Raw genomic sequence first — 27484 nt, 5'->3', positions numbered from 1 at the left:
AAAATGTGAAAAAGCTGAAGCTGTCTGCAGAGCATCATTGACTTTAATGGGAAATGTGGCAATTTGCACAAGGTGAGGAAAGGGTGCTTAGCTTATTAAACTAAATTAGCTCACTTTCTCCTTTCCTGTGTGTAAAAGCTGAAAAGAACTAAATATGTAATTTTCCCATTTATATACTGCTCCTTAAAGCCTCATTTTGCGGTCTCTGCTCCTGCTTCCAAAGTGCTTTCTTATGACCTTGCTTCTCTGTGCCTTGATGAGTGCAGACTTTCCAGAGCTGCTTTACTTTTTGTGGCTGAGATTTTTCTCCCTTCTTTCTCTGTTCTCCTCTCTACTTGTTCCTCTTTGAAAAGGGCCTTGAAGAAAGGATCATCCTCAATCTGCTCCACGTAGGGCTGAAACAAAATAAAAGATCCACATAGAAGAGAGTGGAGTATTTTGTCTCCAACATGAGCACTGACAATGTAATAATACAAAATTCAAAAGACTTCCATCACCTGCCAGCATTACTTTATTATTCCAGAGAAAGTCTACAAAGTGGGTCAGGACCCTTGGGGCTAATTAAGCACTGTTAGCTAATGGATTGTGTATACAATTTTATAATTCTGCATTGTATTATTATTGCTTATTCATGTTCTTATAATCTCTGTCTAGAGACACCCATATCAGAAAGCAACCTATAAATAGGTGCCTGTAACCCAAAGTGGTACAGAGTAGACGAAAAAACTGCAGCTGACATAAACTTGACAGTCACTACAGAAGTGCCTCCCCAGGTGGAGAGGTGTCTCCATCCCAGCACAAGATAATTTGGGCACAGTGCCTTTCTGTCCCCAGCTCAGGTGTAAGAGCCATTCCCCTGGGTACCAGAGCCACTGTCCTGTGCTCAGTCAGACAGTGCAAGCACACTGGCTGAGGTCTGCTGGGTGCAAAGGTGCATGGTGCACAACTGCTGGTGAGGGCTAAGACATCACCAAAGCAGATGCTCTGTCAGATGCCTCAGCAGAGTGACATCTGCATGGTGCAGGATATTGTAGCATCTGATGAGCCAACAAAACAAGTATTAGTCACCTAAAACTTTGCATGCATTGCAGTGTTTTGAACTTTTAATAATTTCTCCCTCTTTTTTCTTCTCTATGTTTGATTTTATTGCTTCATGACTTGTAAGTACTTTAATACTCCACTTTTAATGTTCTCATATGCAGCTGTTATCTGCAGCATTACAAATTTCTAAATGTCTTACCACTTTATAAGTAGAAAATGTGCTCAACATGAAAGAAATACTAGTTTGAAAAAAAATTATAATAAAAAGACATATCTGGGAACAATAGAAGTTTTCCATAAGCCAGACAGATGCTGTTCTTCTCTTCTGGCAAGCTGCATAGCTGGGATGCATTGGCAGGAAGGGAATGAAGGTGTTTGTCTTACATGAACCTGCAAGCTAGGAGTCATCAGAGAACAAAAGGGCAGCAAGAAGAGCAGCTCCTCATGGAGACAAAAAGCTTGTATGAGAATAAAAAAAGATGGAAATACAGGTAAGGAAGAGAAAGGCAAGTGAAGATTTGAAAATACAGAGAAGCATTTTTGCTGCATACAGGAAAGGGAAAGAGCTGAGTGATATGTATAATACTTGAAGGCCTAAGTCTTATCCAGCTTTAAAACACTAAACTTCTGCTCATTTGGTTTGCAGCCAACCAGGTGCAGGTGGCTGAGTCCTATCCAGAAGGCAGTCCTCCAAACTGAACAGTCAGCTGTGGCTACTGGACAGTAGTTTAGTCGTTCGCTTGCATTTGCACTGGAGGCCTGGGTTGAAGTGGTGCTCATAAGCAGGTGCTCCTGCCAGAGGGAGAGGCAGGACAAACTCCTGACTTCTGTAGCATCTATACTACCTGTCAGAGCATGGCAGTGTGCTCATACCCAGCTACTGAGTGCAAGTGTCAAGCTCACTTAAAAATGACCATGCTGAAGGGAGAGGTACAGCCAGAGGTCATACAGCCAGGCATGCAACAGCAGTGGCATTTTAATGTCAACAGCTGTATGGCCAAGCCTAAAAACAGAAGAAAAACTCTATCAAATATAGTTAGTTGAAGACCCACTCTGCACTGTGCCCATGGGGAACTTACCTTTCTTTCTAGATGTCTTGTGCGGATATTGTCATGCTGCAAAAAAATAACAAATGTCAGTTTTAACATCTACTCTTGAGAGACCTCTCTGCTGATTTCTCACATCTCTGGTCCACAAACCCCAGGATTCATCAGCAGTGTGGTTTACTTGCAGGAAGAATAGCGACTGTTTACTCTAGTCTACTTAGTGCCAATAGTTCACCAGGTTTTTCTCTCCCATAAGTTACATACACTATTCCCAATATCTTTTCTACTTCTGTTTCCCCATCTCTTTGTCTCTGCTTTTCTGCACATTATCTGGGGATGTTTTTGCAAATGCAATCACTCTTTTAAAAGAACTTTTGTCCACATGAAAACAAGGTAATGCTGAACCTCACTGCAGTATTACTGTCTTACATTTTTTTCAGACTTCTAGTTTAACAAAAGAAACTTAAATAGAAAAGCAAGATCTAGTCTTTCTCTGGAAAAATCTGAAATTATAATTAAATAAGGACACTTGCATGTTTGTCCTGTAGCTACTTCTCAGGAAAATAATGGAAATTAATTCCCCTAGTCAAAAAAAATGTCTTCTGTGAAAAAAAATAACTGCAGTACCAATGAGACTGGGGTGAAGAACTTCCAAATATTTGTATATATTTGTGACACACCTTTGGTGGTTGGTTTTGGGGACTTTTAAATATGTCAAAAGCATAGCCTACAAAATTTTAAGCAATGATGGAACATTCTCCCTCATGTAATTTGGAGGTATAATATATCACCTTTCCTTGGTAGACTAAACAGGAGGTTGCATATAACCAGAATCAAGTTTTTGTTGGAACCTAATTTTGGATGTGATCAATCTGCACATTTTGCAGTTCTTAGGAATAGTAATCTGGCATCAGTATCCTTTATTTTGATGTCTGAAAAAAATGTGCTGCAGAAATAATTTAGGAAGCTGAGTCACAGCTGCACAAGAGTTTATAGACTGGTTTTGGAATGCAAAGAACAAATTTATGTGAACCTCAGAGAAATGTAGCAGTTAGTTTATTGGAACCAGTTCCTAAAATAGATTCCTAATTTCATGACTAAATGAAAGCCTAGCCTTACTGAGATCCAGCTAGTAAGTACATGGTCTTGGCAGGTTCATGTTGACTAACTGGCTGACTCCATTGTAAGCTTCAGTGTGGTTGTTTTAAATGATGTGACAATCAGTGGTGATGCTTAAAGAAAATAATTTAAGTTAATTTTTTAATACCTTAGGGATAATTGCACAATATTTTGAGCATCATGAGGTTCTAGTGACTGCACAAGAAGTAAAGAGCTCATTTTACAGCTGAGGCTTAGCTCTTTACAGTTTGAAGCCCCTTACAGCTAACATGGTCCAAGGCATGGTCATTGTCATTGTCTTTGCTTGGATTGATACGCTGCCTTTCACAAGAATACAGTGACTGGATTTGCTCTGTGTGCTAAAGAAGATGTGGTTCCAACAGTCTTTAGCAGCTGGCAGTTTCATTAGCCCTTAAACCAGGAGGTAGGTGAGCAGTTGCTGCAGGAAACTTCTCATTTCCTGCGTATCAATTCTGGTAATAAGCAAAGTCAGGTATTGAGCTTGCAGCTTCAATACTGAATGCGCAAAGCCATCTTAAAGGAGAGCAGTTTGCACAGCCTTTGCTCATGTGTGCAACCCTACTGTTTTCACAAATTCCCTAAGGAAGTGGTAGCTCTCTTCCTCTTGGCAGTATATTACGGATATAAGTGTATTAATATTTCAGAGATTCTAAACTCTCCCATGACCTGGAGGGTCACATACATTGACTTCCAGTAGGACTGGAGGAGCAGAGTCATTAAGACATTCTTGGATATTTCAGTGAGGGACCTGTTTCAGAAAACTGAGCAATCCAATCAATGATATCTAAGAATTCTGAGCAACTGCAAATTACAATGTGCTTACAATATCCACATTTCCAGTTTTTAGGGTCTTCTTTTCCATCTGCTTCTCAGTTTGCTTATTTATATCTGGTTAGGGTGTTTCATTTGTTTTTTTAAACAAAGATTGTTTGCTGATAGAAACAGTAAGAGTCACAATTAAATTAAATGTAAAACAGTAGACTAGAATTATCATTCAGTGTTCTTGTCTAAAAGATATTGTCTGAAGGTTTCCACAAGAGTATGTTGAAAGTAATTCAAATGGAGTTGGAGCAATTGCATCAATGTGAAGTCAGAATCAGCAATTTTACTGTAAGATGGTATTTCTAATACTGTACAATAGACACATAGGAAATTTAAAATTTGCTTTTATCTTTAGAAAAATAAAGCCTGTTTTTAATCACAATTTTTGTTTAAAAATGATTATATGACAAATTTGAGAATGTTTGTTATGAAAGACAATTTCCAATATTGAGGGTAACGTAAAGTGGAATTTTTTGTTAAGCTTAAGGTCACATTATTGTTGTTTGTAGCCTTATTGCTTTCCACAAAACATACCTTTATTTTTTCCTTAAGAACTAGTTAACACATGAATTGTAGCATCTTTTCAATCTGATGGGACTTCCTAACTGCTAAATGCTCAGAAGGAAAGCAACCATTATTTCCAAGTTCTAATCCATCAGTAGAAAACTGTCATTTAATAAATTCTGTGATAATTACCTCATTAATATTGTCTTCTTTGAGCTGTGTGTGTTTTTTGAAGGAATGGAAAATATTTTCTCCTGCAGACCAGTAATGCAGTAAACCTTATCTGTGTATTAATTTAAATATCTGTTAGTGTGGCTGACTCTGATGTCTGCAACACAGCAACAAAGATGTTCACATTTTTAATTCTCATAGAAAATTAATCTTTTTATACTTCTCTCTCTCCTTTTTTTTCTTTCCCTCTGTGAAAAGGCTGTTGCAGTTACATTTTAAACCATGACAATATTTCTATTTTAGTTATTCCATGGTAGTCTCTTGTATGTAACAGTACTAATTCTCATTCCTGTCAGGTATAAGTTTATCTATTCATGGGGCTGAAAAGCGTGTTCAAATCTGTCAGAGGAGAACTGCAAGAAGCTACCCAGTTTCACAGCGTCTGCCTGTGGATGGGCATCCTTCACTCCCACAAGTCAGAGGGTCAATAAAAATGGAAGCCTCGTCTTCTGGATCTATGATTTCAGCAGTCACTGGTGGAAAAGCAAAAACCCATCAGCCAGGTAACAGATTTGCCTTAATATCTTTTTCAGTTCCATTTCCTGTGTGATACACCATGATGTTGGGAAGCTGGTATTAATCGCATGAGATCATGTTTGCATGGTGATCAATCTATCAATTGTCAAAACTATGGACTGATGTTTTGTTTATGTTCTTGTATGTTTTGTCTGTTATAGATTAGAGGGAGTAACAGCAGTTGGGACAGCTTAATGTGGGAAATTTTAGTTTAATCATAAAAAATTATACATCATGTAGTGGTATCCAAAATGTTAATGCAGAGGGAACTTTGAGCTATTGTTTTTAACACTGTTTCCTTTACATATATATTTAATTTTTATAAGCTCTGAGCTAATACCAATGCTCTAGAGGCTGCAGGCATCCCCTCATGGAACTCAATAATTGGCACTAATGTTGGTTTTGGACAAAGGCACAATCCAGGGTGTAGGCCAAAGCTTTGCTGCTGTAATACAAATGAAAACTCTGGATCTGAAGGAAATTTTAGAATGTAAGTTAACTGGTTAATAAGATAAAACTTCTTAAAAGAAAGTCAAAATCTCCTGGGAACCATCAAATTCTAATTGACATCATCAGTTCTTTTCTTGTTATGATAATTACCAGAGCTATTTTAAAAGTATCTTTTCTTATAACAGGGGAGTACATTTGTGCTGGCCATGTTCAGTCTTTCTTCACAGTGAAAATCAAACTCCAAATTTCTTTCCTGTGTGGAGAAAATTAAGACTGTCCATAAATTCAATTTTGTAGCTTCTATATTGAAGGGTCTCAATTATCTTCCAGTGTTACAGGCCAGGAAAGGGTAAGATACATGCTGTATGCAGCTACTTGGGGGCCAGGGAGCAGAGTCTATTTGTGTGAGATGACAGTTCTGCCTGGAAACTGCTAGTGTATTCCCCTTACCTTGCAGATCTAGTAAAGCTGGAATTTTAGATTATCTGTTGTGAGTTGCTGTACAGATCTACTGGCATGAGTTTTATGCACCCATACTGTTTAGTCACCATATCTTTGTCAACACAGATTAATTAAGACTTTACAGTGACTCATAACCATATGCTTTATTTCAGTTCTTCTGTTCACTTTTTTGTCCTGTTTGTTCAGCTTATGTTTTTTTTCTTTGAAGTAATTACTGCTAAAGAAATGTTGCTGCTAAAGATATATAATCATGTCTGCAGCATGTTAAGAGATTGACAAAAAAACTCTGCATCACAGTTTGCAATAAAAAGGATCTTGAACATGCACAATAACAATGTTCATTTTGAGGTGGTACACATTCTACATATATGTGTTGATAAGTATGGCCTGTGCTGTACAAACAGCATATGCTGGCTTCTGGTTGACAAAAAGATCCCTTTTTAGGTAGACCCCAGAGGTTTCTTAAAATGGAGCTCATTAGTGAGCATCATTTGAATGATATTTTTTGAGAAATTACCTTTCACTGTATTGAATTAGTTTTATCTGTTATATTCTGCTCTTTAGACAATAACAGCATTTATGACCCACAGAGAATGCACTTGTCAGCTTGGTTCCAGGGGGCATTTAGAATAATAAACCTCACTGAAGCTGAGAGGAGTTAATAGTGCCCAGAGCCCCTTAAAGACTGCAGATTTTTATGAGGTTTTTGTATGACAGGAGTCTTTTCTTAACTAACTTACAGTGCCATTGTTTCATCTGGAGTGAAATAACCTTTATGGTTTGGTCTGACCTTTTAGTGCTTTATAAGAGCACTAAATTTGTGTCTCTGTCCAGGTTAAATTGCAACCATCTGAGCTGTATGCAAGTAAAGTCTAAGAAAGATTATGGTCAGGCAGCAACAGTAATGAGTAGCACTCCTAAGAAAAAACTCTAATTTAAACTGAAATTCTTGTTCTCCACTCTAACTCAGTAACAAATTAACAACAGTAACCTCATAATTAGTTTAATACACTATTTGTCCAACGGCAGTACTTCATCTAAGAAATCATAAAGATTTTGATATTTTAGAAAGAAAATATCGTTATGTATATTAATAACTCAGGTACTAGATCTTACACCGGTGTTTTCTAGTCTATCCTCCTGCTATTGGATGCAGTAAGTTCATAGCTTTTTGTTCAGACTACTTTTAAATAGTTCACACAATTTGAGTTGTTTCTTCTATTTGAGTGCTGTTATCACAGTCAAGTAGGTTCCACTGTTGAGTTAGTGTACATTATATTCAGACTGAAATTTTCTTTGTCCACTTAGCAAATGCCCTAAACAGGAAGGCAGAATAGCATAATAGATTATGCGAAAAGGTATTTTGAGGACTTAAAATGGCATTTCTAATTCTTATTAGTCAGAAAGACCAGAGCCACAGAAAGAAAGGATCCCTGATAAAATGACAGTTGAGTGTGTTTTTTCCCTTTGATAGCATACTACTCTTTTCTTCACAGCACTTTGTTTCCCTTCACCCCTTTTCTTCTCTCCAGAATTTTTATTATCTATCATGAATTCTACTTAATGGACAGATGTTTCCTTTGAATGAAGTTCATAGGTAGCTACATGCTAAAGAGGTGAACGATAGGTATTTTTTAGTGCTACAGCATTATTTATAGTTTGCTTTCCTGCCCGTTTTATTTATAACTGGTAAGGATCCTGAGGCTCATGACTTCTACTATTAATCTGGGTGTTAGAGTACCTAGGGAGCACCAAGTTGTCTGTACTGTACCTTATTTAAAAATAAATGAATTTTTAAAAACTGTTCTGTGCAAGCTTGCAAATAAGTACTGCTTAGCTATAAGCAGAACCACAACTTCTGAGCTCTGATTTTAAGCAGATCAAAAAGTATCAAGTAACTGAAACAAAACACAGGAAAATGAGGAAACAAGTGGGAGAAAATGGCTATTAACAGTGAAGTGAGGACTTTGAACACATTTTCAGGTGCACCTGTATAAGGGAACTTTCTCTAAGAAAGAAGGAAATCAAAAACAAACTTAGGAATCAGATGCTGAAATCAGATACAATGACATTAATATATTCCTTTCAAAACTGGGGAGGGACAGTATGTTTTTAGTTTTGAGAATCCTCCAGTTATCATCTTCCAGTTCTGTGAACATGTCTGGCATGGTGTGGCTAATGAGGTACAAGGCTACTGAAGTACAGAGTTCAAAGCACTTGGGGCAGACCTTTGGCTGCAGTGAATTGGCAGAATTCTCATGAAAAGAGTTTAGGATTGATACGTCTGTGTTGCACATAGAGGGCTCATTTTGAAAGTGATGGTAATCATCACTTAGGTTGTCTGTAAGAGCAGCAGAACCAACTACTGAACAAGTGTAGAGGAGGTTCAATTGTCATCACAGTCTGTTCCCTCAATGTCAGAGTTAGGCAAATCTGGGGACAAAAAAGAAAAAAGCTTGCCTCACTTCTGGTGGTGTTTCACCTTTGCTGTGTGACAAACAGAACTTTAGTTTCTGGGTTTCTGTCTCCTCTGTCCATTGTTAATCTATTCCAAATCAGAACAATGCTACATTGCTTTCTTCTCCAGGTGACAAATTCCTTTATTTTCAGTTTCTGCAGAACTTGTCAAACCTAATATCTCTAGGAGTCACTAAATTTGCTGACTGTGGGAAAAATGTCTTATTTAATAAGTCTAAGCAGCAGTAAAGTGAATTCTTTCATTGTGTGAAACTCTGGAATCTTCTTAGTTCTTCTCTACTTGCAACGGTTCCTAACAGTGTTACCTCTTCTGTAATTACAGGGATTCAGAGGCTCTCCAATAAGATTTTCTTTCTCTATGCTTCTGGTAAAACCTTAAAGCATTTCAAAGTTTATATGGAAGTATATATATACATACATATATATATATATATATATATATATATTTATTTATTTATTTATTTATTTATTTATTTATTTATTTATTTATTTATTTATTTATTTATTTATTTATTTATAATAATCTACATAGCAATTTATATCACTTGTACGAGTTAGTTCTACAGGTAATCTACCCAACCAACAGGAAGGGTTGTCTTTGAAATGACTAATTTCTAAAATTTAGTTAACCTTTAAAGATTCTTAACTCCAGGAAACATATAAAAATATTCTAGAAATTTCTGCTTTCAAGAGTTAACTGTTCAAAAAAATCCCGTTCAAAGCCAAAGAACTGTACATTTTGGAATGGGCATTTCTTGCTACCTGAACTGAATATAGACATATGCATAATACTTGAAAGAACTATATGTGCTGAAAGGACCATTTTCTGGTATTATTCTGTAAGTCTGCTGGGGTCATTGGAAATCTGTAAGGAACTTTTTTTGCCCTCTCTTGCCATTTGTGACAAGTAGTATCTGACAGATTACAAATTTTAAAGGAGGGTATGCTTGATTTAGATATGGTTTTCTTTACTTTTGTGTCCTCTTTTTTAATTGCTTATCACACTGTAGCATTTTTATTGATGACTGTAGTTTCTGGGCTTCTAAATAAGCAAGAAGAGCTAGTGGCGTTGGCCAGTAGAACAGCTGACTTAAGAGGCAAGTAAAAATGCATGGTTCTTGAAACTGTGGCAATCAAAATTAAAGGAAAAAAAGGAAATGCATGTTTAATGAGCTTAGTCACAAGCTGATGGACTTTGAAATATAAGAAAGCTAGAACTGAATCCGTCAACAATGATAATTTACTGTACAAAATATGTATATGCTTGTCAGCATTCACATTTAGTTGTAAATGGTCTTTAGAAGATATGTGTTAGATGTGACTTGTTGCTTAAATCTCATTTGCTTTTCTTTGCTGACTGGCAGGACATGTGGCATGCATCTCTCTCAGATTAAAAGGATAAAATCCTGCAACTCATTCTATCAGAGAGCTCTGTCATACAAGTATTTCTTGATAGCAAATCCATGCACAGTGTGGGAATGGCTGATGTAAACTCAGCTGGAAATTTGCATTTTCACTCTCAGTAATGCTGTTCTCTTACTTGTCTAACATTATTAAGGGAACAATCTTTTCCAGTATGCCTTCTGCTGATGTATATAGAACTTTCTCTCATGTGGAATGAAGCATGGAAAAAGCAAGCAGATTTCAAAAAAGTTTAGTATTCGCCTCATTAAGCTAATTTTCATAGAAAAGAAAACCAGCACATGTTTACAAGAACCATCCCTGTGCAGAAGGGACATTAATATCAAGGAAACCAGCCTGCATATTTAACTTTTCTCTTTCTCTATAACCTGTGCTCAAAAGTGAGCAAGTTCAATGCACCAAAAAAAATTTGTCCTGTGTACTTCAGATGTGATCTGGAAATACCTCCCCAACGAACACTGAGACAGTTCATCCTCTTGACTTGACGCTCTGGAGCCTCTGCAAAGCTCCTAACGAGTAGAACAGTTTGCTTCAGTTCAATGAGGACCTTTTATCACTAGGCTGAGTGACAGGTCACCACATGGTAATTATACAGTACTTTGAAATTACGAGCTGAACTATCCAGCAGGTGATGCAGAGCTTGAAATCTTTCTCTTTGCTTAGTCATTCAGCCCATTTCATTCAGCCCTTCACTTTTCTAGGACAAAAGTCACTTGTTTGAAAATTCCTGATTCAAAGGTATAAAGTGTCTAGAACATTCATTCTAGCAGTTCAGAGAACAGTTTTGCAACATCATGCTAAGAAAAAAAAGCTGGCATATAAAGTGGTGTTTTTCAATGCTATCTGTCTTGTTTAATTTAAATATATTTGATGTAGGCAGAAATTGCATCCCTCTGTATCAATTTGTGCTGTGTGTGACACACACAGGTACCAAACCTACGTGAGGCACCTGTGCATGGCCTCAATAAGGGGCTTCAAAAATAATACTAATAATTTTAAGTGGTGGCTTGAGGACATTCTCCTTCTCTGGGGACTATATGTTTTTAAACTCAAGTATTTTCAAAGACTTTTTTTTCTTTCTTGCTTTGATCACTCTCCTCTTTGCTCTTATGAAACAGTCTTTCTTTCACTCTTGCAATCAATTATGTATGGCTACTTTAAAATCCATACATTTCACCCTCAATTTCAGCCATCCTGGATGTTGATCATTTACAATATGTAGTCACCTCACAAAACTGCAAAATGCCACTCTATGTGGATGGTCTTGATCATTCCACCATCAGAGAGTTTCTTTCAAGGATAAAAAATATGAAAAGGCTTAGCAATAAACACATTGATCCCAGGGCAAAGTTCTAATATCCTGAGACCAGTGTACCATGGCTGTCTTAAAACAACTAAGAAGATTCTTGACCACTATAATGAAGAAAACAGAACTTATATAAAATTTCGCAATGTTTCTCAGAAAGTAATGACCTATTTCATTTAAAAAATAGCTTATACTTCATGAAGCAATGAGAAAGACTTTGAATAATCAATTACGTTCCTTTAATGCCTGACTGAATAATGTGGCTTTTTCTTAGCTCTATATATCTTGCCTAAAGGGGGTTAGTATTATGTAAGGCTCTATTTCTAATGTTAAATGTGTTTCATATATTCCAAAGAAAGATCCTATCAGGAAGACTGTCAAAAGATGGAACAAACTAGCTTCTACTTTGGCAGAGACATTTTTAAAATCAGAAAAGGGATTTGACTGTAATAGGGCTGCATAGTGCTACTAATTTCCACAAAAGGTTTGTATCAGTCCGAAAGATAGCAAGATGTCTTTCCTAATACCAAGCCTGCTGGTTCATTCTGATATCTCAAAATTAAGTCAGACATTTCTTTATACTTAAAAAACCCAAACAAACAAAAACCCAAATCAAAGCAACCAAATCAAAAACAAACAGAAAATAAAACCAAGAAAAAATCACAAACATGCCCTCCAAAAAACCCAAACCAAAACTAACAACAAAAGAAAAAAACAACTAAAACAAACCAAAACAACAACAACAAAAACCCCAAACCAAAACCAAAACAGGAGGGGGGCTTACTCCTTGGGTGAGAAGATATGATACAGGTAAGTGCTTCCAGGGTTCTAAAGAACACACTAGAAATTCCAACCAGTGCAATGTACTATGGTGCCAAAAAAAAACCCCAAACCCAAAAGAGTTGCATTATACTCAACATCATAGCTTGCACCATATATAAGGGAAGCAACAAAGTAGCAAGGTGACATCATTTTTGATCAGTTCTTTTTTTCTGAGAATTGCCTTGGAGTCGTGCAGAGGGTTGACTGTCCCTATGCCATAAGTGGGTGGGTGTCTCAGGAAACAAGAAGTGTTCTCTGCATGCTGGATAACCCCACAGAGGCACAATATTCGCTGCTTACGTCCTTTAGGACTGCAGTTCTGTACCACGTTATGCTTCAGAGGCCAAATGGAGCTCAAAGCACGTGCCTTTTTGAGGTTGTCTTCATTACTGATTACATTCAAGGTACTTAAAACTGAAAAAGGGAGATAGCGCTACAATTTGATACTTTATTTAGACCTTGCTTTAGAAATGCACCTAATGCCCATTAGACCAATGGCATAAAAAGGTAGCTTGCACTTTCATAAGCCTGAGAGATTTTTAAGGGTCATCAAAACTGCACATATTTGCAAGGCCTTTTTTGCTGTCAGAATGCCTGAAAATTATGACCCTTACTATTCAGATACTCTTCTACTGCCTGCAAAGGAGACTCTGCTTAAGTCCAGTCACTGAAAATAATTTCTTATGTGTAGGCATCCTGTGTGATCAGTCTAAAACTAGTCTGTGCATTTTAATGACAAAGTGTTCTATTTCTCCTCAGTGGGTTTTGGTAGTTGGAGTAGGTTGCAGGGATGTATAAGAAAGGCCAACTGCATCAGCATTAGGGGCAGGATTTCTGCTGCTTGTGGAGTTCTCTCACATAAAAATTTAAAATTTCAGAAAGAATATTTTTACATAATCATATATAAAATATTGCCTCCATTCTTCAGCTCCAGAGCAGTAGGAAATGAACTGAATTGTTCAATGTGTTGAGATCTCAGACTTCTTTCTAGATTCATATTTGTAGTATACAACTGTGCAGAAGCGGCTTTGCTCATTTAATCACTGTGGCTTTCAGCCTGTTTCAGACTGTGTCCTGTGAATTTCTGTCCCAGGCATTGCAGCACTTGAAAAGGATAGTTTTGTTCCCAGTAGGAGAGCACACATTCTGGTGCCCTGTCTCTTTGTATTATCAGTGAAAAGAAGTTCTTCCAGGCAGCAATTCCAAAGGCTTATTGTGCAACACTGTCCCTCTGTTGATTGATGAAGGATCATCAGCAGGGCCATGTAGAGCCAGGTAATTGGAAATATTAGGGATAGGGATGTGTGACATTCTATGTTTGGGGCTTATGTGTGGACCGTTGGGTCCTTTCAATAATCAGAACATTGAGGCATCCTCTGAGCATACATGGGAAATGAAGAAAGAGGTTATGACATCTGCACAGCAATCCAGTAGTTTGGTTGCTTGTCCATGTGGGAGATGTGGAATACCAGCTCTTTTCAGTTGTTGTCCTATTTGAACTTGCTCTTAAGGGATGCCTCTCGCTTGATGTTATGAACACAGTGATGGTGGGCGTGACTGTGCTCATGCCTCCGACTCATTCTGGCCAGTGACTGAATTAAAAATACTTGAATTGAAGGCAAGCAGGACTCTGTCCCCATAGTCTGGTGTTCAGGCTGTTGTGGCAGTAGAAGGAATTCTTGAGGTATTTCTTTTTGCCAAGGGGTATCCATCCATTTTTAATGTGGTTTGCTGTGGGAAAGGCATTAACAGCATGAGAGAGAGATAAAGAGTAAGTGGTGAACAGGAACTCCACACCTCTCTGGTTAACTGGCTGAGTGGACTGCTCTGTGTTTGATACCAGCCGTGGTTTAATGGAGGGGAGAATGGACAGCATATGACTTCAAAATACCTTATTCTGTGATAAATCAGTAATAATAAGTGTTTAGAAATCTCTCCTTCATTCCTGTTGCTTCTGGAACATAAGACAAGAGGTTGTACTACTGTAATTAAATATATGTCATGCCTTACAGTTTACCACAATGCAAAGGGAACTTATTTTTAAATTTCCTTTCAAAAATAATTCTTGTATTGTTATTGCCATACCCTTGACATATCCGTTCACCTGTGGTATAGGGGCTTCATGCTAAACAGAATGATTGGAAGTTTGATTTTTTTTTTCTAATACTCCTTGCACTTTCTATGGAAAATGAAGTAGCTTTATATTTTTATATTCCAATAATGCTAATGCTAATGAGACATTTTTGTTATTTTGCACCCAGCTCTTGATTCTCAGACACCAACAGGCAGGCACATGATTTTATCCATAATCATTGAGAAAACCTTTCAGATAAATGGTGTTTTCTGCATAATGGAACATTCATATAGGTATACTAAATAGTGACAGACTATACACCTTTTTTAAAGGAAATTGGTAAACAAATTACGAACATCAAGAGTTTTATGAAAGTCCTTATGTATTTATAGACATCTATGGCACTCTCCCAGGTCAGAAGTTTTTCAAAAATGTGCAAGTACCCAAGCTTTTTAGTCTTGGAAGTGCATTGTGTATTAATGCTGTTATGATGGAGTGCTTTCTCTTAAATCAGAAGTCTCCAAAGGCTTCTCAATATGTATCACTGCCTATTATTTACAATTTTTCCAAATCTGTGGATTTGCTTTGTAGATAGATGGGAGAAATCCTGTGACCTAAACAGGTACAAATACCTCATATTAGGAAAAACTGGGGCCTTTAAGATACTCCCAATTTGTCACTGCACCTACATGTGTGCTGACATTGCCATGCCATACAAAAACGACTGTAGATGTGGCAGATAGCTGGTTTTACCTTGATGTGTTACACTGCCTAAAATATACAAATATGTCAGCAAATTCTCAGAAACAGAGAATTGGACATATATGTTCTCCTGTCCTTATCCTCGCTGCCATCTTCAAAAGGAGCCCAAGGCTGGAAACACATTGAAATGAAAGGAAAAGGAAATCACCACACACACAACTCCTCCCTTTCAGAAATCTGAAATCATGTTGAAGCTGTAAGGTAGAGGAAGCTTAGTGCTTCTGTAGTGGTAAGGAGCAAGGAGAGAAAGGAAAGTTTCTGGATAATGGTCTTTTTCAGAGAGAAGTCCACTGCTGGATTGGTGGGCCAAAGAGTTGCAGGTTGAAAATGAAGCCTTTTCCTTTTGTGCAGAGAACGGGCTGCTTGAGGCAGGGTACAAGCCACATTTCTGCTGAGGACATACTTCTGAAAGAAGACATGCTGCCTTTGCCCTGATTTAAGTGAGGCTTTTGAGGGGTAACCACACCAGTTTTAGAGAGCTGTCCTCTTCAATGTGTGCTTCTGCAGCCACCTTGCTCGGGTGGGAGCGAGGCCTCAGTGAGTGAGTAAAGTTCATGTAGGGAGCAAGGACTGCAGGAGAAAGGTGAGTGTTGACTCAACAGTGTTACTGCCCCATGCACTTGTGACTTGCACATCATTAGTGTTAACCCAATTTCCAACAGACCTTTACATGTTTCCAAGATTTTTGTTCGTAAATCCTGATGGGGAGTTAAAAAAAATAGACCTTGAAAACTGCTGTTATTGCACGTTTTCATATCTTTTCAAGAGGAAAACAAACACTGAAAGACAGAATTCATAATGCAAACTTGATTCCAAGTAGAATGAGCCTGTACTTTCAGGAACTGTTGTGGCTGTATACAGAGAGGACAAACCCTTTCACCTGCTCAAAAGAGCTGTAAGGAAACTCCAAATACCCTCTTCTTGGTTTCCTCTTTTTTTTATTTCTATTAAGGAAGGCAGTATCTACACTAGAGTTAGAAAAGAGGTTCATGTTTAATATGAAACTGACCATGATGAAATAAAATGATCTTTCTGATAATAAATTTTATATCTTCATAATTACTGACCCATAAATTAAACTTTATTCCATTTTCAAAACAGGGATACTAACACATATATTTTAAATATACTGAATACTTCATTCCTGTTTCATCTCTTTAATTATTATGTGATATTTTGTCTTATAAAGGATACTTTCACAACATGAAACTCTGCACTGTTGTACATGACAGATTCAAGCTAACAACAAAAAATTGAATACATTTAATATATTAAAATGTATCTGATATAATCAGTGCGGTACAATTGGTGCATAGAGTAACACTCTGACATCCACCTTATGCTGCAGAAGAGAAAAATGCTTAGGCAGAGAGAATATTACAATACTGGTTGATGAGGAACAAAGCAGAATATGATACAGCACTTAGCAGAGAAAACACTCTGAGATTCTCTCTGAACAATGCAGCAAAACCAGCTCTCTCTGAAAGACTAGTTATGAGACACATCAGCCTTCCACTTAATGAAATAATTAGGTATCTCTGTCACGGAACAGATGCTGGGAAAACCAACTATGTTTTACATTTCTGTTTCATTCCTGTCACAGCAATGAGAAATGCCACAGGAGAGGACACTAAAGCTATGGTGTACACATGTGTGTATAGCTCTGACTAACATGTTTATTAACACTTAAAACAATTTCTGCTTTTGATGTAGGCAACTTGCCCATCACTCACAATAAGAATCCAATAGAAACACACTTGAAGGGATGATCCTTCATCCCATGTTGATGGCCCTGTGGGATAGGAGCACCTATCCACATTGCATACTATTTGCTGAAGTACAACCATTATGAAAGTGTATGTTTGCTGCCAAAATTATTAAAAAAAAAGGGAAATCAGATCCCTAGACTGATAGAAGTCCCAAGCTAGCTGCCTTTTCAGAATGATCATCTGAATCTGCAATTTTTTCCCTACAGAAACTTCTAGAACTGTAGCCAAAACATTTGTTTTCACTTGCTGCATTAATTGTAAATGAGGGAGGGCAAAGAAAATAGACTGTGATTTTGGAAAGCAACAGAGTCAAGTGTTTGTATTCTGACCAATGAACAGAACCTACACAGTAAAACTGTTCAAGAAGCTCTGGCGGCCTTTGTCAATTACAAAGATAGGCTCTATTCTCATGTCCTTTCAAAAATGGAGCAAATTTGAGCCCTTTCTTGTGCATTGAGAAACAGCAGCACTTGTTGCATCAGATTGAGTATTAAATTCTTTATTTTACTGGAAAATACTGAAACTATGGACATTTGAAAAGAAAAAACAGTTAAATGTAATGTTTACTTCACTTTTATTTGTGTTCATTTCTCATGTTTCTATGGAAAGAGTCTTTCCCAACCTTCCAGGCAATATTGCTTATATTTTGCTCAGTTGGATGTGTTATTGATAAAGCATGATTTGGTAGATGCTAAAGCAAGAAGGAAATGCTAAATCCAAGCTACTGATCCCTCAATGGCAACAATGACACCAGATACTGTCATTGTTTTGAAGATCTATGATAAGATAAAAAAAATAAATCTCTGGGTCGTCAACATCACTGTGGCTTTTCCCAAAGAACTGCTTGTCTTAAACTTCTGACTGACAACTAATGAAAAATCATTAATTTGGCCAGTTCACAACCCATCACATAGGTGTGTTTCTCTCAGCTAAAAAAAATGCTGTGCTTTCTCCTGCAAAGTGAATGCTGAAAGAGAGGAAGTAGGGTAGAAAGATATGTGTCCTAACTCAAGTCTGTTTATGGATACTATGAAGATCATGGTACAATAAAGTGTTCCTGAACTTCTTTATTTAAAGCCACATTGTTGGGAGATAAGTTTCTTTTCCCCTTTAGCTGGTGAAGGAGAGTTTGTGATCAACTATGTGTTATATCACAAATGATTGGCAGAAAATTAGGCCTACAGTTTTGAGTGAAATCATGTTGCATGCTGTTGTTGATCTGATACTTGTGCAGTGAGGCCAGATATTAAGGCTACTGTGAATCAGACAAGCATAGAACACTGTAATTTCTATGGATTGCTGAAAGCTCCCTATACTGCAAGAGGATCAAATACAGGAAGAGGAAATTTTTATGCACCAAAATTGTCCTGACTTCATCATCCAAACAGAAGTCAGGTTTAGTCTGGTCATTTCCTGACCACTTCCTAGGCAGTATTTTTCAGTAATTAAAAAGTGGGTTTGAAATTGCATATGTACATTCTCCAATAGTTTGATTTTATTAACAGGCCTGTGGTTAGGTAGTCCCTCAGTTGTCAGCACTTTGGGACCTCAATAGCTGACTGGTTGCCACTTCCTTTCTCCCTGGCTCAATTAGTTCAGATCTGCTGGATGTGCTGCAGGAATCCCGCTGCTTTCATCTGTTCTGAGGAGCAGTGCTTTGAGTGCAACAAGAATGGAGGGTTTGGAGGAAGAAAGAGTATTTTATATTTGTCACTATTGTCATTAATTTACTCTAACTAGGGTTAAAATGAAGAAGAAAGGCTGTTGGATTTAAGGATGTGAGTATGTAATGGTATATGTTAAAAGTGATAGCTGAGTATTTAAGAAGAAACAGAATGATATCACTTGCAAAGCTGCTTAACTGAATTTCTGTCCATTGATTACTTTTCTACCTCCATCCTATTGTTTTCATGTATTTTTTCAGGGTATTTTAGCTTGGTCCTTAGAATTGTCTTCTGGGTCAAATTCTAGCCTCTCATCTCTGAGGCCATCTGCAGATTCCCCTAGGCTGCTATTGTATGAATATTCAGTTGTCTCACTTAAGAAATTCTCTTTGTTCTACATCATTAAATGCTGACTCCTGCTGCTGCTATGACAGATTGCTTTGCAGGAATCTACAAGGGGAATTGTCTCTGATGTTAACAGTGAGTCTTTGCCGTGGAATAAAAGAATGCATTGAAGCAAGCATGAGACAATTTGAATTTATAATATTTAAATACTGGAAAATAACAAAGGAAAGGTGGTCTAAGTGTATCCATTTTGAGATCTGTATTTCCAAAAAGTGAAGAAGGGTCTTTAAAATAGGTTTGAGTAATTTTGTGCCCAAGACTGTAATTCATAGCTCTCATCAAGGAAGTAATGAGATAGTTATTTGGCAAGGAGAAGGGGAAGATACAATGGGCTGGGAGGGACTTTCAAATAAGACCAGCTTGCTGTAGGCAGACTGTGACGATGAAAGGAAAATGATTCTATCAAAAGCATGAGTGATAGCGTCTAGTGAAGCACAGTAATTATCTAAATAACCTGAAGGTTTGTTCTTCCACCTTAGCCTTTTTGTCATGAAGTCCTTCTCAGCTATCTTACTGACCACTGCAGCTCTCTGCTAACAGTGCATTCAAGAGCATCATCTCTAACAAATGCCTTTGCGAAAGGTTTTCCTCCTAGTCCTTAAAAAACAGGTGTATTTCCAGTAGCTCCCTCTGTCTCTCTGCCTGTATCCAAATGCCCTGTAGCCAGCATATTTCCTAGTTGCCCAGTGCCTTTTTCTGTCTACTCTTGATATGCAGCCACTTCTCTGCATGGAGAGTCTGTTTTCAAAAATTCCTGCTTTCTTTGCTCATGTTGAAAGAACACTGAAATGGGAAAATCTTGTGCCTACCTATGTATGCAAACTGTATGTTTGAAACTGTGACTCACTAAAATATACTTTTTTTCTGCAGTGCTTTTAAACATCAACCATTACACACAAGTGTGAATCCCTTTGCAATAATGGACTTCTTTCTAGATTATGGCATGCCATCAGGTTGGCATGTGAGAACTTAAGGTGGTTTGTGGCTGAAGCATTCTGTCCATGCTCTTTTTGTCCTTATGGTTGTTTTCTGTCTTACATCTTAATTCATCTGTTGTGCATTAGTGTATTTTATTTTAGTCTGGTTGTTCCTATGTCATTTGTAACAACAGCTCTTGTCTGTTTTCACATTTGGGAGTTAGTTTTGTAGAGGGTATGGTGAGGTGAAGTTCATGGCATGGAGATGTATGGGCACCTGAACAAGGGGCCAAAGGACTTGCCAGTGGTGACTCTGCATCATTGCTGATAGCAGAGAATGTTGTTGTTTCATTCAGTTTAGCTCTAAGTCAGTCCATTCTCTTTCTAAAACTGCTTGGTTTGAAGAAAATTTGGTTCTACTAAGGAGAAAAAATGGAAATATCTGCATTCAATGTGTATGTTTCCTCACCTGAAACCCCTTTGGCTGGATTTTCTACTGCACTGTCGCAAACCCCATCAATCTCTTCAATTTCTTCAGAAGGAAGAGAGGATTTGCAGGTTAACCATCTGGAAACGCAAATATGGATAAAACCAGACAGACAGAAGACAGATGTGGACTTTTCAGAAATTCTTAATGCAATACAAGAAAGTAAGTTGTTCTTGGATGCAAAATTGTGTTTATAGTAGAAGATTTAATTGAGATGCATTGAAATTATAACTGAAGGAACATACAGAGGGATGAACTGAATGATAAGTATGTATTACTAAAATCTCTGAGAAAGTTCAATGGGTTATTGAAGGCCAATAAGAAATCTTCTACTATCAGAGAAGTAATAGTAGGATTTGAATTATTATGTGCCTAAGGATTCCAGCAGTATATATTTTCTATGCAGATATAATCAGAAATAGTAAGAGTCCTGTTACTTTAGTCCATTCTTTGCATTCCTGAGTGGCTGTGTGAACTAATGATGTCGCACAAATGCTGCAATCAGAGATTGAAGACTGGAGTTGAAGTTTCAGCTGTTCCAAAGTGTTCGGGTGTATTCACATTTTTGCAGCTATTAATTTTTGGGAGCAGTCATGAGCTTTTTCACAAGAAGTGAAGGTCAGCATGTCTTAGATGCTACATGAAATGACCTCTTTTCACATGTAATGAGCTGTGGGCTGAGAACTAATTGATTCACACTATCTAAATCCAACTGCAGAATGATCTCAAGGCTTGTGCTAGAAGTAGTACTGTTGTTAATAACAGCAGAAGATACTCTGTCTACCCCAAACTGATGCAATTCTGGAATCCAAAAGCACATGGAATTTCAGAGAAAATTTTCTATAATGCTTTGAAAAATCTTATGTAGGCCAAGAATCAAAATGCATAGCATGGCTTCCTGGTTTCCTTATTTTCCAGGTTTATTTTAAACTTGGTGTTTGGTGTAGCAATTTTCTAAGATGAGAAACAGCAACTTACATTTTAGAGTGATAGAAGATGAATAAGAACACATAAAATCCCAGATTCTGCCTGATTTTTGCGGTATGAATAAGTAACCACACAATGGTAGAATCAGGTTGTTTTGTAGTTTTATTAGCTTGCGGGTGGAAGGAAAACACTCAAGTTAGTATGATGGTGAGGGTAATAATTTGAATTGCATCACCTTATTACTTAAGCTGCAGGTTTAGGATGAATTCCATGTTTTGTTACTTAAAAAGCTTTTCTCATCAGGAAATCTTAACATGAGGTTTTGCTTTCTCCCTTTTCCATACCAGCAGAACCCAGATACAGGCTGGGGATGGTTGAGACGCCAACTGGAGAGCCTGAAAAGGCACTATATAGTCTTTCAGAAGCTGGATAGAGAGGAAAAATAGCTAAACATGGACAAGGAATTCAAGTTGGAAGTGTTTTAAGAATTAACATTTAGATTTGGGGATAATTTACAAGCCATTTGAGAAGGATGTAGCTTTTACAGACTTCGAGGTAGTGATTTTTCTTTATCTCGGCCAGACACAGGTGCCATTGGGAAGTTAATCTGTATGTCCTTCAGCTACATTTCCTTCAGCAAAAATTAAATGCTTGGTTTGACTGTACAACCCACTTTGCAGAGGCTTGTTTTGTGTCCAGGGGAGTGTCTTGTCACCTGCAGCCTGTTGTGAATATCATACAATTAGGATAAACGTGTGTAAAGATTCTTTTTAGGATAGCTGCTCTAAACAGTCAGTGTTACTTTTATTCCCATTTGTTGGCATTGAATGATAATTTAAAAGAGGCTAATGATGCTTTTAAAGACCACATATTTTTTCTTGCTAACATAAGATTCCTGAGCATTGCCCTATTCAGGGGGTGGCTTGTGCCAGCTAGCTGATATGTCTTTCTGTTTGGTAGACTGCCAAGAGTGATCCTTCAAAAGCAGATTTATTTTCTTTTTAATTTAGTTACTTAAAAACTTAAAACATCTCAAGCTACTATTTTTTTTCATTTACCCCACTGAGTGTCTTAGACTGCAACTGAAGATAAAGATTTGCAATCTCATTATTTAATTTTTTGTGAATATAGTGCTATTATGAGGCTTAAAAGTTGCTTCTATTGCAGCAAGGCTAAATTCTGCATTTCAGTACAGTAGTTTCTAAATATTTCTGGTAATTATTACATAAAACAATTTCTTCTTGACCACACAATATTGAGAAATTATCAGTGCATCAGAGACAGTCCATAAACAATAATTACTAATCTGGAAGTGGCTATAGGCAGCACACTGTACATTAGGGGACTGCAGAACAGGATGATGGATTTGACCTAAACCAAACTTTCAAAATAGACAGCAGCAGTGTAAAGGTTCTGTATGTACTTCTGTCAGACAGAAACCGGAATTGCCTGGTGTTGCCTGCACACAGCCTGTACCCAGGCTGCAGCGTGGGACTGGGGCAGCCCCAGCCCTGGGCAGAAGGTACTGCCCTGGTGCAGTGGGGCCGTGGTTGAGCAGGGCTCTGGGATCTGGAGACCAGCACTTCTGTGTAGTTACTGAATTTAACATTTAACATGACAAAAATTTCTGCGCTAGATGGTATCTGAAGAATGGCCTCCTTGAAGCAAACTGTGGTTAAGTTCTATCTGCAGGCTTAATGAATGCAGAAGAACGTACTCAAAAATCAACATAGGTGCTGTAAAAACATAACATGCAGTACAATAACATGCAGAAAGTTTCTTGGGTTTTTTATACTTGAACTTTTCTGCCTTGTAAATCTCTGGTAAGAAACTATTCTGTACTCAGTGTTTTTATTAGTGGGTATTCTCCAATATTGCTGCTTTTAAATCAAATAATTTTTTCTGCCTCATTAACATATGGAAGTGCTCTATACTTATTATAGCCATTGCCAGGAAGAACTTTTAAGGAAATTCACTTTGCCACGTTACTGATATGACTAAAAGCTTCCAAAGAGCACTTTCTGAACCACTGATCTTCAGCTTGCATTATCCAAAGTCAGAGTATACTCAATGGCTTGGTGTAACACTTGGTAATAAAATGACAGTTGATGAACATGAGAGAGAGCATGTTCTCTGAGCATATTTCCATCTTGCCACACAATAACATATTCAGGTCCCATTTTTAAATACAAGTGATTTTAGGCCCTTCAGTTTCAGCATCAGTTTTCATCGTCAGAAAATTAAAGGAGTAATCTTTTCTGAGTCTCTTGGTCCTAAGTGGCTTGTGGACCCACTGAAACTGTGTATGGACTCTCAGAATCTCTCAGCATTCAGTTTTCAGAATGTGTAGTTCTAATGTATTTGGGATAATAATATTTGTATATCCACTTCTTTTTTCCCAATTCTTCAAGGGATTCTGAATTATCAGGTAACTGATTTTTTTTCTGCAAAATAGAACATGAGCTGGAGAAAAGTATTTGCCTATTTAAGCTGATCTAAAATCAGGGGAAGGGTTCTTAATACATCCTGTAGCAATTCATACGCTGCTTTGCATTCCTGTTAAATTTCACTGCTAAAACATACGTGACTATACAGTAGCACCATTTCGTCTCCCAAATATAGTATATATATACACATATATATAATATATATGCTTATATATCATATATATATGCTTATAAGTGCATATATCTCATTAACTTATATATCATCTATTAAGGACGTTTGTGGGAATATGATTCTCAGGGTCTGAAGGAGACAGAAATGAAGAAGCCCTGATTATGCCTTTCACAACTTTTGGCCATCTAGGTGTTCATGTCCATTGAAGTGGAGGTTGAGCTACCTACAGGTAGCAGGAGAGTTATCTTGAAAGTACCATCACCATTATTAATGTAAAGCAAACAGGATTTGCTATTTAAATTATTTATTTAGTTTTGTAGAACAGTATTTTATGATTTTATTTTTAAGTATAGAATGAGTCTTGGTGTAGAAAAATTATCTCAGCAACTGTTAGGGTCCCGTATGTAGTTTCAATGACTGAAATACTACAAGCACATTTTCAAAAATATAAACATCAAAGTAACTGCAATGTAAAAAGCTCCACTTTCTCAGTGGCAGCACACTTTTACTGCAACTGGGAAAAGGTAACAGACACCTTTAGCACTGATGAGATAGCCCAGCACATCTCTTCATACTTACCCTATTCTGTAGTGACCAACCAATATGTCACTTATTTCTTATATAAGCAATTTTCTACTTCAGGCAATCTGGAGAAGTCCTGGTAGCTAATTTCACTACCCAGCTGAGATTCACTGCTTCCACAGCTTCTGGTCACTACTGACATGGGCTGAATTTTAAAGTAACCTTAAAACAAGATTCTTTTGCTCATCACAAGTCCTCAGGATAATCCAGTGCTTTTCTGCTAGAAGCCCCCAGACACATTCACTGTCTTACACACCAAGTTGTCTGTCTCAACATATCCACTTAGAACCCATACATTTTGCAACCCAAAGCATTACTAACATTTTAAGAAGCAGCAATTCTAGTATTTCAAAGGCCTCACCCTTTACACAAGGCAGTCTTAATGTCAGGATAAAGGTAGTTCAAATTCCCTCAAGTATAGCATACAGGCAAAACTCATTTTTACGTTTTTCATTGCCCTTATCTGCAACAGATATATATGTCTTGAATCATCTTCAGAAAGCATCATTATTTTATTATTTTTGGGAGTGGGGGAGGGTGTTTCATCAGTTTTTTTCAGACTATATTGAGGTGTTAATCATATACAAATTCATGGAGGAACTCTAGTGGATTTCAGTTTAGTGAAGTTCAAGTCATTCAAAATGTTTTTGTAGTTCTTTCTATTTAATATTGAGGCTAATTCTTCTCATATGAACATGTATGCAAGATCTCGTCATAATCTACATCCAAATTATTATCTGATGGGATGGAATGTTTCCAGTCTTGACCATTGAAACAGTGGGGACAGTGAAGGACAGTTGGTTAGGCTATGCTGTCTTGCAGAAATTCTCCTGTTTTATAAACATGATTTTTGTGGATTGAAGTGGATCAAGGTGGCAAAAAATTCTTTAATATTACTGGTGCATGTGCTACTGTTTTTTTGCCTCCTAAGTCTCCTAAAACCATTGTAGTTTGCCCTAGGATAAGTTGGATATAGCCACAGTGACGCTGAGGAGCTGTAGGCTGTCATCACATACAAAAAAACCACACCAGAAACACAGAATGTCTGTTAAAAATTAGGCTGCTTACATTAGCACATTAGCCCGATATCTAGAGTGGATTAATTTGGACATGAGGATTTTTCTGTTTCTGAGATTTTTAGTGCCTTTCTAGGCAAAACTGTTGCAATTAAAAATGTCGTGTCTGTCATTGACCTTGTCTCTATCTTATTCATGAAAATGAAGAGAAAGGATTCATTAATATTTTGATAGGATTTTCTTTTTTTATTACCTACAAATGTAATAATAGACTTCAGATACTATAAAATATGTACAAAAAGGGAGGAAACTCTTTCCATGCTCATGGTTGACAAGGAAAGACTAATATATTTAAACTCAGGATGAATATTATGGAGAAAACTTTCTTCTGCTTGTGAGAGTGAAAAATAGGTCACCTGCAGAGACTGGGGAATAGATATCATCGACGATTTTTTAACACGAATTCTTAAACTGGGCTATGGGCCCTGATGAAGCGAAAGGTAAAAAGGAGGTCACAAAATGTTCATGCTGGCTGGGAACAGTTAATGGCTGTTAATTTCTGGAAGCTATTCAGTCTCTTCACAGTAGGGGAATGGATTTTTACACCTGCAGCCAGCAGTTAGAAATGGAACTAAGTTGCTGGCGGAACTTAGAGATTTTTGACTGTTCCCTGTTAATATAGATTCACATCAACAGGAATTAAAATTGCCTGTCACTAAGTTGGGGAATCTGAGTAGAAGTAAAAGTGTCAGGAGGTTATTGCACAAAAGAATGATTCCAAAAGTAACTCAAGTTTGCAAAAAAATGTGAGAAATAGAGGTTAGTGAAATTTCTGTAAAGAGCATTAGGTATTTGGTCCCACTGTAGTCAGGGGAAGAGGCTCAGTAGCTGGGACCTTTGGGAGGTCCCTTCTAACAATTGCAACTCTACTGTCATAATTTTGGATTTTGCTCATAAGGCATGAAGTTGGAGAGTTGAAGTCCATCCACTGCTGAACCTTGATCATCAGCTAAGGCATTTTTCTACTCCCCGCACACAACTCCTCATCACCCTTTCTCACCAGACCTATAGCACATGGGGAGCAGAGTGAGCCTACCGGCCCTAAGCCTCCCATCTGACAGTCACTCCAGGCCTGTAGTATCTATACTTTTGATCAGGATTGGGTTTACTGCAGCATTCTATAGAATTAAGTGATTGCTTCATGCAAGACTGAGGGCTGTGTGGCAGACAGATCTGAAAGTGTCAGATTTATATGCATCGAAACATGCCACACTGTGCAAAGATAAATATCTGCCCAGGCTCATTTACTCAATGCCTTTCAAGTAACAGTATTTATTTAAGGTCTTCTGCCTCTGGCTGCCTGAAAGATCTGCACAACATCAAATTTTGTCCTTTATATAGTAAGTTCACATTCTGTTTCTTTATAATAAGGGATTTTCAGAGACAATACTAATCCAGAAGTGTCTTGGTTTGAGATAAGCAACTGCCAACCCCCCCCCCCAAGCACAGAGAGAAATGAAGGTAATCATTTAAGCTATTTACCCCAAGAGAAGCTGAGGAAATAGCTAAAGTATGTTTCATTGCAATGGCAGATTGCTTGTTTGTCATCAGAGATGTATTGTGGTGTCTTAAATCTCTATGTGGCTCACTGGTGAAGAAAGCACTCCAACAATGCCCAACAGATTTTAAAATTAACATAGTATATACTTAAACCAGAACTAAAAACAGAGATTGTTGATGGGTTATATTTGTCATCTTCATTTGTTTCAGTGGTGATTTAAATGTATATTTTCATTTTTGTTTTTTAGTAGCTAAGGATGTCAACATTTTTTTTGATGAGTTAGAAGGTGTGAACAGCCCTTCCAAAGATGATGACTCCCTGCTTCACCATGGTAACTTGACCAGTACTTCTGATGATGCCAGCAGGTTGGAAGTTGTGGGAGAGGTAAGACCATACAGAATTATCAATATAATATTTATTCATGCAGGTTTTTCGAGAAGGAATAAAGGTAATTTGATTTA

At 37.4% G+C, this 27484-nt stretch overlaps 1 protein-coding gene across 1 annotated transcript in view; it reads left to right on the top strand.

The window, feature by feature from the left end:
* The window catches only part of ANO4 (anoctamin 4), a 199399-nt gene that overhangs the window by 81406 nt on the left and 90509 nt on the right, over positions 1 to 27484 (top strand). Inside the window, 3 exon segments of the mRNA XM_071551994.1 lie at positions 5081 to 5287; positions 20370 to 20480; positions 27271 to 27407. Of these exon segments, the coding sequence (XP_071408095.1) occupies positions 5081 to 5287; positions 20370 to 20480; positions 27271 to 27407 (455 nt within the window).

Source organism: Pithys albifrons, chromosome 3, assembly GCF_047495875.1.
Source record: "Pithys albifrons albifrons isolate INPA30051 chromosome 3, PitAlb_v1, whole genome shotgun sequence".
In the NCBI taxonomy this organism is placed as follows: Eukaryota; Metazoa; Chordata; class Aves; order Passeriformes; family Thamnophilidae; genus Pithys; species Pithys albifrons.
This window is presented reverse-complemented; position numbering and strand designations above follow the sequence as displayed.